The sequence below is a fragment of the Cryphonectria parasitica genome (assembly GCF_011745365.1).
Source record: "Cryphonectria parasitica EP155 unplaced genomic scaffold M406scaffold_7, whole genome shotgun sequence".
NCBI lineage: Eukaryota > Fungi > Ascomycota > Sordariomycetes > Diaporthales > Cryphonectriaceae > Cryphonectria > Cryphonectria parasitica.
Window position 1 is genome coordinate 2878322 of NW_024468915.1, and position 17204 is coordinate 2895525.

Here is a 17204-nt window from a genome sequence, read left to right on the forward strand (position 1 = left end):
AATAACATTGAGGCCTAAGGAGCTAAGTTCTGCTCAGCAGTGCTAACGTAGCTAGAAAGCCGCTTTATAGCCGCATATTGCTTAGTCATCCGTAATCCAGCTGGCTTAGCTGGCTCTGAGCCTTGCTGGCACAATCGGCCCTGACATTTATTAACAAGCTTAATTCCAAGATTCTTCTATATCTTCATCTTAGCTAGTTCTTAATTAGATACAGCTTATTCCTATTCTATATCTAATATATAATACTTCCAATTAACTAATGAATTCATTGAAACAAGTAATAGAGCTATTATACTATTAATTGCTTTAATAATTAATTTGTAATTAGCAAGCTTAGCTTGAATTAATTAAGCAGATCTTGAAAGCTAAATCTGCTTAGAAAAGCAACTAAGAATATAATCAGTTAGCTTTAATAATAAAGCAATTCTATATTAATCAAATTGTAATAGCAAAATTCTTAAAGCTATAAACTAATACTTTTAAATAGATATAGAATATCTTATATAATCAAACCAAAGCTCTATAGAAGATTTTATAACTGATTAAGTATTTCTAAACTATTTCTGCAAGAAATTCTTCTCAGAGAAATGCAAATTCCTTGCAGATAAGTATTATCTATACAAGTTCAGAGAATGAAGGAAAGCAGTACTCTGAAGTATAGTGTTATGACTCATTCAACATGCAGGTCACGAAACAGGCTCCGCCAACAAGGAACCAGGTATCACAACCTAACATCGGACAACCACCAGGAATTACATAAGCAAGGGTTAGGGTTGGATTACAATAATACAGGTGAGCTGCTCACTGAATCACTACAACACAGATCACGGATCACGGTAAGCTGAGTAAGCTACGATGAAGAGCTGGATATATAAGAACACATTCATTACCAACTAGATAAATCATTGTACATAGCTCTTCAGTTATCAATCTAAGTATCAGATTACTCTCTATTCTAATAGCCCTAAAAGCAGTAAATACTTGCATTGCTTATTAAGATTTGTATAGTTCCATATTCAAGAATTTAGCACTTTAATACTGCTCTTGTTAGCATAAACCCTCTTTGTATACTTTGGAATCTTCGGATTGCTGCAGTACTTATTACATTTTGATAATTCTTGTTCAAGAATAGTTCAATATTACTTCCTTGAATAATATAGAATATAATAGCTTCTTTAGAAACTTCTTTGTTCTTATATGCTTCTATTTAGAAAGAATTGATTAATCAGATATACTAGCTTATTCAATATATTTAGAATCTGTATGAATAATAGCAGGCTTAAAGCGCTATTATTGCTAACTAATAAGCTTAGCTAGCTTAATAAGCTTAGCAAGCGCAATCTATTTCTGCAATTACTAGTAGCGCTGAAAAAGCATATAAAATGAACAAACTCGCTATATATAATGATAATCAGAAGATGCTATATAGATTCCTTATTTATTGCAGAATATACTTCTTGCATTATACAATTCAGTTTATTATAGAATCTAAGAAAGTTATTCTAACAGAAACTTATTTTGAAAAAAATGCTCTTATCTAATATAAATCTTCTCTATATAATCACTTGAAGTATTAGAACAATTCTGATATATATATTCAGAATATCAAGAATATATTTAATTCTTTTGAAAGCTTTAAGAAAGCTCTTAAGAAAATCTTTAGTAATTCCAATAAAGAATGCATTATAGCTTAGCAGCTTATAGATTTTAAGCAGACTAAATCAGCTTCTGCTTATATAGTTAGATTCAAGCAGCTTTTAGCAAGACTTTTATAAGAAGATAAAAATCTTATAAAGTATTATTATAAGGAATTCAAAGATAATATTAAAAATAAAATCTCTAAGCAGAATTAGCTGAAGAACTTTGTAATATTCTCTAATCAAGCTATTTGTATTGATAACTATTTATATAAATAATAAGTAAAGAAGTTTAAGAAGAGAAAAAGCTAGATTTAGAGATTTCCAGCTAATATAAGCAAGAAATTCTAAAACAAGAATAGCAGTTAATATAGCAATATAGCTTAGAGCAGTATTATACATACTAATTCTATGAAACTCAATACAATTAACAGGCAGTATAGCAAGAGAAATAGTATTACTTGCTATAATTGCAATAAATAAGAATATATTGCATATAATTATTATCAACTCCGAAAGAATAAATAGCAACTAGTTTAGAAAGAATGCTAGATAAATATTGCTTAATAATAGAAACTTAATTAACTAAACAAAAATACTTTCTTAAAGTAAGTATCAGATTCTATTAATTACAGAAGTTTTAGCTGAACATTCTGCTATAATAATAACTGCTTAATATACTTCTCAAGTAAGAAAGAATCAGAATAGTTTCTTCAGAAGCTTTAGTACTGCAAACAAATAGCAATAATAGAGCAAGAGTGCATGCTCAGCATTCTCATAAATAGTAATTCGAACTGCTTTAATATTGTGAAATAGAGCATTCAGATATTGAAAGAAGAGCTTAGCAATAATATTCTTCAATATTCTTTATTACTTATACTAAGCACTATAACTAGAAATATGAATAAAGAATAATACTCTCTTAATTATTAGTATAAATATTTAAATAATATCGAAAATGCTTTTTAAGTAATAGAAAGATTAAGCTAGAATAAGCAATTCAATAGTTTATCAGAATTTCTCATAAATAATAAATCCAAGAAACCTATAGAAAGATTTCTCTTTAGTATTGAGTAGAATAAGGAAACAATATAGATTGAATATCTTGTTTATAAAATAGGATTAGAGAAGCTCTTTATCTGCATTTCCTTGCAAAATATTAAAGTATAAGAAAATAAGAACTCTCGGATTAGCTTACTTTACAATCTATACTACAAATTAGCATAAATCTCTTATATTTATTATAGCTATAGAATGCATTTCTCAGAGAAGATGCAATATAAATAGTTCCCTATTAGAGAATTAAAACAAATTCTTCAAGCTATTAAAGAATAGGAACTCCGCTTCAGAAAGATTCTTAATAAGCAATATTATAATACATATATTAAGCTACTGAATAATTGCTTTATATAATATATAGATAAAAAGATAGAGTGATAGCAGTATAAGATAATACTCTGTATAATTTATATTAATAATAAAGTTTGCAACTAGCATTGATAGAAGAAAGATTAGAAATAATAATAATACAAGCAAAAGCAAGCTAAGAAGCTTACTCAAGAAGCAGCAAAGCAAGCTTAGAAGAATAAATAGTTCTTAATGAATTCAAAAGAATAGAATTGCTTGTAAAGAAATTGCAGATAATTAGATTAAAATAGTTTTTATATAAAGCTTTTAGGATAGATTATGCTTATATTAAGTTCAATATATATATTTAAGAATATAGATATAGCGTACTATTAGATAGTAATGCTTAAGAAAACTTTATATTTTCATATATTATTAATTAAGCATAATTATAATAGAAATGAAAAAGATGCTTATATATTCTTAGTATTATAGAAGAATAATCTGTTGCATATAACTAAGAAATAATTAATAAGAAGACTAATTATCTATTTATCTTAATTCAGAAATATACAATTCAGATTTCTTTTGATATTATAGATATAGCATAATATAAGCTGATTATGAAACTTCTATAGCTTAAGAAACATAATTCTTAAATCAATTGAACTATTAGCTAAATCTTATGGAAACAAGCTGTATTCAGAGAAATAGTTACAATTAACAATGCAGAACTGAAGCTAGTAATTGAAGAATACTCAGGAAAAGAAGCTTTATATAGCTTCATACATATTTTCAAGTTAGCAGAGCTAGCAGTTCAAGGAGAAGGATCTAGTAATAAGCGAACTCAAATAGTACTAGAGTGCTAATAGATTAGCAAAACAATGAAAGCGAGATTCTTAGCAAGTTAGTTTATTCCGAAGCGATAAGGAAAAGCTTTAGAATATGAATTGTAGATTTATATAGAAAAAACCTCGAAATCAGGCTCTCAAGCGCTTAGTTCAGCTTAGAGCGAACATTTAAAGCTTTCAAAAATATTACTAAAAACAACAAATAAAAAGAAGCATGCTTAATAATATCTATTATTCCTTCAGATAGCAGAAATAGTATAAGAATCAGAATTAATACTTGCAAATATATTACAAGAATACTATAAATTTGAGAAATTATTCCAGAGAGAATTGGATATAGAATTATCGGAATACAGCTCATATAATTATAAGATTCTGCTATAAGAAGAAAAACAGCCTAAGTTCTTTCCTATTTATAAACTAAATAAAGTATAATTAGAAATATTTAAGAAGTATCTTAATAAGAATCTTAAGAAGGAATATATATAATTATTATAATTATTAGCAGAATATTCTATTCTATTTATACTCAAAAAGAATAGCAAGCTTAAGCTATATATTAATTATAAGCAATTCAATAATATTATAATTAAGAACTAATATTTATTGCTACTTATTAAGGAATTATAAGATAGATTATAAGAAGTATAGTGATTTATAGTTCTGAATCTAAAAAGAGCTTATAATCTAATTAGAGTAAAGAAAGAAGAAAAATGGAAAACTGCTTTCAGAATATGCTATGAATATTACAAATATTTGATTATGCTTTTTGATTTAATAAATGCTTCAGCTTCATTTCAGAAAATAATTAATTATATTTTATACAAGCATCTAAATCAGTTCATTATTGCTTATCTCAATAATATTCTTATCTACTCTCGAATACTTGAAGAATATAAGAAATATATAGAAATAGTATTGCAAATGCTCTAAAATGCAAAACTTCTTATGAAATCCGCAAAGAGTTACTTTTATATACAAAAGGTTAATTATCTTGGATTTATAATTAAGTTAGAATGCATTAAGCTATAGAAAGATAAAGTAGAAGCTATTAGAAATTAGCTAATTCTCAGGAATATTAGAAATATTAGATCTTTCCTTGAATATATTAATTTCTATAAGCAGTTCATTAAGAATTATAGCTGAATTGCATATTTTCTTACAAATCTTATTAAAAAGAAGCAGCTCTTTAAGTAGATTCTCAAAGTATAAGAAGCTTTTGATAAGATTATTAAGCATATTACTTTAGAGCTAATTCTGTATGAAGCAGATCTCTACAAACTCTTTGAAATTAAAACTAATGTATTAGAATATATACTTGGAAGATAATTTAGCTAGCAAGATGATTAAGAGCATCTATGTAATAAGCACTGCAGCAATCCGAAGATTCCTAAGTATACGAAGAGATTTATGCTAACAAGAGCAATATCAAAGTATTAAATCCTTGAATACGGAACTATATAAATTCTAATAAGCAATGCAAGTATTTACTGCCTTTGAAGCTACTCAGTATATGAAACTGAATACTTAGATTAATAACTGAGAAGCTATGTACTGGATTCATCTAATGGTAATGAATGTGTTCTTATATATCCAGCTTTTTCAGTTCTATTAATAGTATTGATTATTGGATTTCTTGAATTATCTGAATAATCCAACTAATTCGGATTACTATAGATTAGCTACTGATTCATTCTGATTCTGTAATTCTAATTCTTGCTTATATAAGCCTTAGTTCTTATAATATTGAATTCTTCTCTATTTTTCCAAATAGTTATTCCGAGTATTCTAGCTGATAATCTGCATATTGGATAGATTATAATATTATCTTCTTTCTATTAATTATTATTTCTAATAATCTTCTATAAGTATTCTAGCAAGTTATTCGTATATATAATTATGCTTTCCTAATTAAGATATTAAATAGAATTAATAAATTGTATTCTAGTTATTCAATAAAAACTCAAGAATATTATTATCTTGCTAAGCTTATTTCTGCTTTTAGTATCGAAATATCTGCTTATGCTCATTATCAAAAGATAAAAGCTTTCTATTGTTTCGCTGAAAACTCTTCTTATTATAAGGAATATATTTCTCTGAATCAAAGCTGTAATACTAGTTGTTTCTCAGCTTCTGCTAATTAGTTTCTTCATTTCTTAATATTCTCTGTAATTACTAATTTTCTTTTCCAGCAGAATATTTGATTTGTAAAAAGCGCAAGATTTTGAGCAAAAAAGCTAAGGCAGAGTTAGCAAATGCTGCTGCTTTACAAGCTTTGCTAGCATTGCAAGCTTATCTTAATTATGCACAGAAATAGCAAAGGCTGTTGAAGAAACGTGCTGCAGAAATGATTCATTATGGTTTCAATTCCTTGAAGAGATTTGCTGATGAAGAGGATTGCAGTCTTTATGAAGAGGAGACTTGTCTGATGTCTTAGGAACATTTTGAGGTTATCGACTGAAGTTTCTTAGCTTTTGATTCTAGTATATCTGATTAGCTTTCCCTTCTGGAGAGTGAAACTGCAGCGCCTGATTCTCGTTCCGGGGCGGAGAGGTTTTAAGTAGTGGTTTCTTTTATTGTTATGATGCTAAAATGACTGCTAATGGTGTAATAGTGGGATTGAAGCTAGTCTTTGTTTTTCAGTATTTTATTAATTTTTTCATAGCATTTCCGATGTTTTTCTGCAATTCCCATGAGTTTTCGCTTGCTGAGTAATCTTTCTACTTGATGAGATATTCGAGCATATTGTTATTGCTTCTGTATTTGAGAATCTTTTCTATCTTGTATTCTGGTTTATTATCTTCAATTTCTACAGTATTATTTATTAGTATTTCTTTTGCTGCTGGTTCTAGTAGCGAGATGTGAAAAACCAAATGTATTCTCATTTCATAAGATAGTGCAAGTTCGTAATTGATTGGGAAGATTTTTCATAGAATTTTGAATAGTTCTAGTTTCTTGTAATCGAGTTTGCTGCTAAGCTTAGTTATTTTGATATTTTTGCGAAGTAGATATACTTTATCTCCTTTCTGTAGGATTGATTTCTCAATCCTTTTGAAGTTTGTATAGCATATTATTTGTTTTTGAACGAATTGTAGTTCTAACTGAAATTCTTTCTAAATCTTCTTGATTTTTCTAATTCTTTTGTTTATAGCTTCTATATCTGCTTCTTGCAGTGCTTTATGATAAGCTGTTGGATTGTATTTGTAGAGCATAAAGAATGATAATTTCTTTATTATGCTTATATTCATGCTATTATAAGCAAACTATATAAGAAGCAATAGATTGATTTAATTATTCTGTTTCTAGTTAATATAATATTGAAAGTATTATTCAATAATCTGATTTATTCTTTCTATCTGTTTATCTGTTTGCAGATGAAATGCTATAAATATTCTGTAGTATATTCCAAGCTATTTTATAAGTGAAATTCAAAACTTTGAATTAAACTTTCTATTTTTGTTAGAGATTATTTCTTCTAGTATGCTGTAGTTAGCAATAATTATTCTGAGGAATGTATATGCAAGTTCTTCTGCTATACTGCTTTTCTTATAAAGAAGAAAGTAAGCATACTTGCTTAGTCTGCAAACTATTACTAGAATGCTATTATATTGTATCTTAGTTAAGAGTTCTTATAAGAGAAATAGCTTGATAATAAAGTTTAGATTAATGAATTGCTAAATAATTATAAGTATTAATAGAAGATATAATAGTTTGTAAAGCTTATATCTTTCTACTTTATTCTTCTTATAGCTATTGTATTATTATAAGATATTCTTAATTCTTTTTCTAAAGCTTAATAGATTTCAATATCTTTTAATGCATTTATAAGTTGCTCTAATTCTCTAATATTCATATACTAGTATGTTATATATATCTTTAATGTATTTGTTTTGTTTATCTGAAGTTATTAATTCTGAGTTTTTTTCTGAAGATTCAATTCTAAAAGCAGCATTTAGTTCTCTATATGTATTAATAAGATTTTCCAACTCGTTTTGAGCAAAGATGTTCTATATATTCGAAGAATCTATATCTTGATAGTTTAATCTTCTGCTAAGAGTATCTGCTTGTTCGTTTTCTGAGCTTTTGTAGTATATAATCTTGAAATCGAATTATAAAAGGAATTCTGCTTATCTAATTTATTGTTTATTCAAAACTTTGATTGTTATGAATATAGTTAGATTTTTATAATCTGAGTATATTATAATTAGATGCTATGTATTAATGAAATAGTATTGCTATTTCTCAAAAGCTTTCATTATTATTATAAGCTTCTAATTAGGAATTCTGTAATTAATTTCTAGCTTATTCAGCTTTTTTGAAAAGTTGCTTATAATTCTTAAACATTCTTAATTATCTCGCTAACCAAATTGTTCTCTGAATATATATTCTAATATATTAGTTTCAATTTCAAAAGGCTTGTAAGGATTTGCTTTATACAGAACTGGTTCTAAAGTAATATGCTTAATAATCTTATTAAAAGCTTCTTGTGCCTTAGAGATTCATTTGAAAAGCTATTCTTTCTTAATAAGATTTGTAAAAGAATATGCAATTTAGCTATAGTTCTCGATAAACTGTTTGTAGAAATTGATATATCTGAGAAAAGATTTAATATTTCTAATATTTCTAGAAACTAACTAATTTCTAATAACTTTTATCTTGTTTTTCTATAGCTTAATATATTCTAGCTTGATTATGAATTCGAGATAGTTGATCTTTTGTATATAAAAGTAATTCTTTGCGAATTCTATAAGAAGTTTTGCATTTTGAAGCATTTGCAATATTATTTCCATATATTTCTTATATTCTTCAAGTATTCAAGAATAGATAAGAATGTTATTAAGATAGGCAATAATAAACTGATTTAGATGCTTATATAGAATATAATTAATTATTTTCTGAAATAAAGCTAAAATATTTGTTAAACTAAAAAGTATAATCAAATATTCATAGTATTTATAGCATATTCTAAAAGCAGTTTTTCATTCTTCTTCTTTCTTTATTCTGATTAGATTATAAGCTTCTTTCAGATTCAGAACTGTGAATTACTATACTTCTTACAATCTATCTTGTAATTTCTTAATAAGTAGTAATAAATATCAGTTTTTAATTATAATATTATTGAATTGCTTATAATTAATATATAATCTAAGCTTGCTATTTTTCTTAAGTATAAACAGGATAGGATATTCTGTTAGTAATTGCAATAATTATATATATTCTTTCTTAAGATTCTCGTTAAGATATTCTCTAAGTATTTCTAGCTATGCTTTATCTAGTTCGTAAATAGAAAAGAATTTAAGCTATTTCCCTTTTTATAGCAGGATTTTGTAGTTATATAAGCTATGTTTTAGCAATTCTATATTCAATTCTTTCTGAAATAATTTCTTAAACTTATAATATTCTTATAATATATTTGCAAGTATTGGTTCTGATTTTTATGCTGTTTCTGCTATCTAGAGGAATAGTAGATATTGTTAAGCATGCTTCTTTTCTGATAGCATTTTCGAAAGCCTTAAGCATTTGCTCTAATGTAATGAGCACTGCAGCAATCCGAAGATTCCTAAGTATACGAAGGGGTTTATGCTAATAAGAGCGGTATCAAAGTATCAAGTTCTTGAATACGGAACCGTACAAGTCCTAATAAGCGATGCAAGTATTCACTGCCTTTGGGGCTACTCAGTATATGAAACTGAATACTTAGATTTACAACTGAAGAGCTATATACTGAATTCATCTAATGGTAACGAACGTGTTCTTATATATTCAGCTCTTCAGTATGAATATATTGGATAGCAACATATTCAAGTTATTCTGCTAGCTCTGAATAGCACATATTCAGAGCTATCCTTCCTGATTAGCCGTGCCCATAACCCTAATCCTGAGTTATATAATCAATACTTTGTCAGGATGTTGAATCCTTAATACCTGATCCCTGTTACTCATAACCTGTTCTATAACCTGCATATTGAATGAATCATAATATCATTTCTCTCCTATCAGTTGTTATTTCCAATGATCTTTTGTAAGTATTCTAGCAAATCCTTCATATATATAATCTTGCCTTCCTAATTAAGATATTGAACAGAATCAACAAATCTCGTTCTCGTGCTGAGAAGACTAAACAAAAGGATTCTCTTCTTTCCTTAGTTCTTCAAAACGCTATTATCATGCCTTCTTATTCCTTTTGTAAGGATTGTAGTATTCAGTTTTGTTAAATCTCTATCGAGGATTCCTCTTGCTGCGCTGAATGTATTTGCTTAGGTTGCTCTCGATGCAACGTTTAAGAGCTGAGTGCAGCGGAAATTCGCTGGATAGATGTTTAACACCAATGCCTGGAAAACCAACTCGAGAATGCTGAGGAGCAGCTGCGCAATGCTGCTGCGGAAGTAGGATGTTTGCGAAAGCAGAAGCGTTTATGGTTTGAGAGGATGATGAAAGCTATTCGTCGAGGCCTTTTCAGTGTGAAGAAGTTGGAATGTGAGGAGGCTGAGAAGAAGCGAGCTTGCGTTGCTGCTGAAGTGCAAGCTGTAGTGGCAGAGGAATCTGTTATTATAGCTAGGGATTCTTCCTTTGAAGGTTTCAATTGGAACTCTGTAGATTTGAGAGGTTCTATGATAGATTGATCGGACTTTCTGGAAAGTGAGATTCCCGAAGCTTCTGAGTTTCGGTCCGGGGCGGAGCGATCGTCTTAGGTACTGGTTTCCTTCCTTTTCCAATACTCAGCTATTCTTTCTTGAGTATTTTCAACGTTCTTCCATAGTTCCTATGAGTTTTCGCTTGCTAGATAGCCTTTCCATTTGATAAGATATTTTCTTGTGCTATTTATGCTTCTATGCTTGAAAATCTTTTCTATTTCATACTCTGATTCATTACTTTCTACTTCTGCTATATTATCTATTAGTATTTCCTATGCTGCTAGTTCTAGCAGTAAGATGTAGAAAACCGAATATATTCTCATTCTATGAAATAATACTAACTTATAATTAATTGAAGAAATCTATTGCAAGATTTTGAATAATTCTAACTTCTTATAATCAAGTTTGTTGCTAGATTTAGTTATTTTGATATTTTTCCGAAGTAAGTAGATCTTATTTCTTTTTTGTAGGATTAATTTCTTAATTCTTTTGGAGTTTGCATATTATATTATTCATTTCTGAATAAATTATAGTTCTAATCAGAGTTTCTTCTAAACTTTCTTAATCTTCTTAATTCTTTTATTTACAGCTTCTACATCTGCTTCTAGCAATACTTTATAATAAGCTATTGAATTATATTTATAGAATATAAAGAATAATAACTTCTTTATTATGCTTATATCTATACTATTATAAGCGAATTATGTAAGAAGTAATAGATTAATTCAGTTATTCTGTTTCTAGTTAATATAGTATTATAGATATTATTTAATAACTTAATTCATTCTTTCTATTTATTTATCTATTTATAGATAAAATGTTATAGATATTCTATAATATATTCTAAGCTGTTTTATAAGTAAAGTTCAAAACTTTGAATTGAACTTTCTATTTTTATTAGAAATTACTTTTTCTAGCATATTATAATTAGCAATAATTATTCTAAGAAATGCATATACAAGTTCTTCTGCTATACTGCTTTTCTTATAGAAGAGAAAATAAGTATACTTACTCAGTTTGCAAATCACTACTAGAATGCTATTATATTATATCTTAGTTAAGAGTTCTTGTAAGAGAAGTAGCTTAGTAATAAAGTTTAAACTAATAGATTGCTAAATAGTTATAAATACTAATAGAGAATATAGTAGTTTATAAAGCTTATATCTTTCTGCTTTATTTTTCTTGCAGCTATTGCATTATTATAGAATGCTTTTAATTCTTTTCCTAAAATCTAATAAGTTTCAGTATTTTTTAATGCATTTATAAATTGCTCTAACTCTCTAATACTTATATACTGATATACTGTATATATTCTTAATATAATTATCTTATTTATTTAGAATTATTAATTCTGAATCTCTTTTCAAGAATCCGATTCTGAGAATAGTATTCAGTTCTCTATATATATTAACGAGATTTTCTAACTTATCTTAAGCAAAGATATTCTATATATTTAAGGAATCTGCATCTCGATAGTCTGATTTTCTGCTAAGAGTATCCGCTTATTTATTTTCTAAGCTTTTGTAGTATATAATTCTGAAATTGAATTATAAAAGGAATTCTGCTTATCTAATTTATTGCTTATTCAAAATCTTAGTTATTATAAATATAGTTAGATTCTTATAATCTGAGTAAACTATAATTAAATGCTATATACTAATAAAATAGTATTGCTACTTCTCAAAAGCTTTTACTATTGCTATGAATTTCTGATTAGGGATTCCATAGTTGATTTCTGAGCTGTTCAACTTCTTTAAGAAGTTACTTATAATTCTTAGATATTCTTAGTTGTTTTGCTAGCTAAGCTATTCTCCAAATGCATATTTCAATGCATTAGTTTCAATTTCAAAGGATTTATAGAGATCTGCTTTATACAGAACTAGTTCTGAGATAATATGTCTAATAATCTTGTTGAAAGCTTCTTATATCTTGGAAATTCATTCAAAAAGCTATTCTTTTTTAGTAAGATTTGTAAGAGAATATGCAATCCAGCTGTAGTTCTTAATGAATTGCTTATAGAAGTTAATATATTCGAGAAAAAATCTAACATTCCTAATATTCTTAGAAATTAGCTAATTTCTAACAGCTTCTATCTTATTTTTCTATAGCTTAATATATTCTAGTTTAATTGTAAATCTAAGATAGTTAATCTTTTATATATAAAAATAACTCTTTGCAGATTCTATAAGGAGTTTTGCATTTTAAAGTGTTTACAATACTATTTCCATATATTTCTTGTATTCTTCAAGTATTTAAGAGTAGATAAGAATATTGTTAAGATAAGCAATAATGAACTAATTTAGATGCTTGTATAGAATATAATTAATCATTTTCTGAAATAAAGCTGGAGTATTTGTTAAACTAAAGAGCATAATCAAATATTCGTAGTATTTATAGTATATTCTGAAAGCAGTTTTTCATTCTTCTTCTTCCTTTATTCTAATTAGATTATAAGCTTCTTTCAGATTTAGAACTGTAAATTACTATGCTTCTTGCAATCTATTTTATAATTCCTTAATAAGTAGCAGCGAGTATCGATTCTTGATTATAATATTATTGAATTGCTTGTAATCAATATATAATCTAAGCTTGCTGTTTTTCTTAAATACAAACAGAATAAGATATCCTGCTAGTAATTGCAATAATCATATATATTCTTTCTTAAGATTCTCATCAAAGTACTCCTTAAGTGCTTCTAGCTATACTTTATCTAATTTATAAATAAGAAAGAATTTAAGCTATTTTTCTTCTTATAGCAAGATCTTGTAATTGTATAAGCTGTATTCTAGCAATCCCGTATTCAATTCTTCCTGGAATAGTTTCTTGAACTTATAATATTCTTATAGTATATTCGCAAGTATTAATTCTGATTCATATGCTATTTCTGCTATCTGAAGGAATAGTAAATACTATTAAGTATGCTTCTTTTCTGATAGCATTTTCGAGAGCTTTAAGCATTCGCTCCAAGCCGGACCGAGCGCTCGAAAGCTTAGTTTCGAGGTTTTTCTTATATAGTTTCACAATTTATATTCTAAAGTTTTTCCTTATTGCTCTAAAGCGAACTAACTTACTGAGAATCTCGCTTTCATTATTTTGCTAATCTGTTAGCGCTCTAATACTATTTGAATTCGCTTATTACTAAATCCTTCTCCTTGAACTGCTAGCCCTGCTAATTTGAAAATATGTATAAAGTTGTATAAAGCTTTTTTTCCTGAGTATTCTTCAATTACTAGCTTCGATTCTGCGCTATTAATTGTAACTATCTCTCTGGATACAGCTTGTTTTCATAAGATCTAGCTAGTAGTTCAATCAATTCGAGGATTATGCTTCTTAAGCTATGAAAGTCTCATAATCAGCTTATGCTATGCTATATTCGTAATATCAAAGAAAGCTCTGATTATATATTCTTGAATCAAAACAAATAGATAATCAGTCTTCTTATTGATTACTTCTTGATTATATATAACAAGTTATCCTTTTATAATGCTAAGAATATATAAGCGCTTCTTTCATTTTCATTATAATTATATCTGATTAATAATATATGGAAATATAAAGTTTCTCTAAGCATTACTATTTAATAATGCGCTATATTTGTATTCTTGAATATATATATCGAACTTGATATAAGTATAATTTGTTCTAGAAGCTTTATATAGAAACCATTCCAGTTTAATCATCTGCAATCTCTTTACAAGCAATCCTATTCTTTTAAGTTCGTTAAGAACTGTTTATCCTTTTGAGCTTGCTTTGCTGCTTCTCAAGCAAGCTTCTTAGCTTGCTTTTGCTTATATTATTATTGCTTCTAATCTTTTTTTTGTTAATGCTAGTTGCAAATCTTATTATTAATATAAATTGTATAGAGTATTATCTTGCATTGCTATTATTCTATTTTTTTATTTATATATTATATAAAGCAATTATTTAATAGCTTGATATATGTATTATAATATTGCTTACTAAGAATCTCTCTAAAGTAGAGTTCCTATTTTTCAGCAGCTTGAAGAATTTGTTCTAATTCTCTAACGGGAAATTATTTGTATTATATCTTTTCCAAGAAATGCATTCTATAGCTATAATAGATACAGGAGATTCAAGCTAATTCGTAGTATAGATTGTAAAATGAGCTGATCCGAGAATCCTTATCTTTTTATGCTTCAATGTTTTGCAAGGAAATGTAGATAAAAAGCTTTTCTAGCTTTATTTCATAAAAGAGATATTCAATTCATATTGTTTCCTTATTCTATCTAATACTGAAGAAGAATCTTTCTATAAGCTTCTTGGATTTATTATTTATAGGAAGCTTTAGTAAATTATTAGATCATTTGTTCTAACTTAATCTTTCCGTTGCCTGAGAAGCGTTTTCAGTATCGTTTAGATATTTATACTAATAACTAAGAGGATATCATTCTTTATTCATTTCTCTGGTTATAATATTTAGTGTAGATGATAAGAAATAGCGAAGAGCATTGTTATTAAGCTCTTTCTCCAGCGTCTGAATACTTCATTTAGTAATATTGAAGCAGTTTGAATTATTGCTGCTTATAGTCATGCTAAGCATATACTCTCGCCCTGCTATCACTATTTGCTTATAGTACTTAGATTTCTGAGAAAATCATTCTAAATCTTTCTTACTTAAGAGATATATTAAGCAGTTATTATTATAGCAGAATATTCAGCTAAGATTTCTATAATTAATAGAGTCTAATACTTGCTTTAAGGAAATGTTTTTGCTTAGTTAATTAGATTTCTATTATCAAGCAACATTTATCTAGCGCTTTTTCTGAACTAATTACTATTTATTCTTTCGGAATTAATAGCAGTTGCATATAATATATTCTTATTTATTGTAGTTGTAGCAAGTAATGCTATTCTTCTTGCTATACTGCTTATTAGCTGTATTAAGTTCTATAGAATTAGTATGCATAGTGCTGCTTTAAGCTATACTGCTATATCAACTGCTATTCTTATTTTAGAGTTTCTTGCTTATATTAGCTAGAAATCTCCAAATCTAGCTTTCTCTTTTCTTAAACTTCTCTATTTATTATTCATATAAATAATTATTAATATAGATAGCTTGATTAAAGAATATTATAAAGTTTTCTAGCTAATTCTATTTAGAGATTTCGTTCTTAATATTATTCTTAAGTTTCTTATAATAGTATTTCATGAGATTCTTGTTTTTCTATAAAAGTCTTGCTAAAAGCTGCTTGAATCTAATTATATAAGCAGAAGCTAATTTAATCTATCTGAGGTTTATAAGCTGCTGAGCTATAATGCATTCTTTATTGGAATTATTAAAGATTTCTTTAAAAGCTTTCTTAAAGCTTTCAAAGAAATCAAATATATTCTTAGTATTCTGAATATATATGCTGAGATTATTCTAATGCTTTAAATAATTGTATAGAAAAAGCTTATATTAAATGAAAGTATTCTTTTCGAAATAAGTTCCTATAAGAATAACTTTCTCAGATTCTATAGTAAACTGAATTATATAATGCAAAAAGTATGCTCTGCAGTAAATAAGGAATCTATATAGCATCTTCTGATTGCTATTATATATAGCAAGCTTGTTCATCTTATATGCTTTTTCAGCACTACTGATAACTGCAGAGATGAACTGCGCCTGCTGAGCTTATTAAGCTAGCTAAGCTTGCTAGTTAGCAATAGTAGCGCTCTGAGCCTGCTATTATTCATACAGATTCTGAATATACTGAATAAGCTGATATACCTGATTAATCAGTTCTTCCTGAGTAAGAGCATGCAAGAACGAAGAAGTTTCTGAAAGAGCTATTGTATTCCGTATTGCTTAAGAAGTAATACTAAACTATTCTTAAACAAGAATTATGAAAATATAATAAGCATTGCAGCAATCCGAAGATTTCTAAGTATATGAAGGGATTTATGCTAATAAGAGCGGTATTAAAGTATCAAGTTCTTGAATACGGAACTGTATAAGTTCTAATAAGCAATACAAGTGTTTACTGTCTTTGGAGCTACTTAGTGTATGAAACTGAATACTTAGATTTACAACTGAAGAGCTATGTACTGGATTCATCTAATGATAATAAACGTATTCTTATATATTCAGCTCTTCAGTATGAATATATTGAATAGCAATATATCCAAGTTATTCTGCTAGCTCTGGATAGCACATATTCGGAGCTATCCTTCCTGATTGGCTGTGCTCATAACCCTAACCCTGAGTTATGTAATCAATGCTTTGTTAGAACGTTGAGTTCTTAACACCTAGTCCCTGTTACTCGTAACTTGTTCTGTGACTTGCATGTTGAATGAATCATAATATCTAAGCTAAACTAAGCGCTTAAGAGCTTAGTTTCGAGATTTTTCCTGTATAAATTCATAATTCATATTCTAAAGCTTATTCTTATTGCTTTAGAATAGATTAACTTGCTAAGAATCTTGCTTCTGTTATTTTGCTAATTTATTAGCACTCTAATACTATTTAGATTTGCTTATTACTAAGTTCTTCTTCTTGAACTGCTAGTTCTGCTAGTTTGAAAGTATATAAGAAGTTATATAAAGCTTCTTTTTCTAAGTATTCTTCAATTACTAGCTTCGATCCTGCATCATTGATTGTAACTATCTCTCTAAGTACAGCTTGTTCTTATAAGATCTAGCTAGTAATTTAATCAATTTGAGAATTGTGCTTCTTAAGCTATAAAAGCTCTATAATCAGCTTATATTATATTATATCTATAATATTAAAGGAA

The 17204-nt window shown here is 27.5% G+C and overlaps 1 protein-coding gene across 1 annotated transcript; it reads left to right on the top strand.

The window, feature by feature from the left end:
• Positions 1-10170: 10170 nt before the first annotated feature.
• M406DRAFT_264457 (uncharacterized protein) lies at positions 10171-10458 on the top strand (the record flags this gene model as incomplete). Its single annotated transcript, XM_040917665.1, has 1 exon — positions 10171-10458. A coding segment is annotated over one exon (288 nt), but the record flags the coding sequence as incomplete, so codon positions are not given.
• Between the last annotated feature and the right edge of the window lie 6746 nt (positions 10459-17204).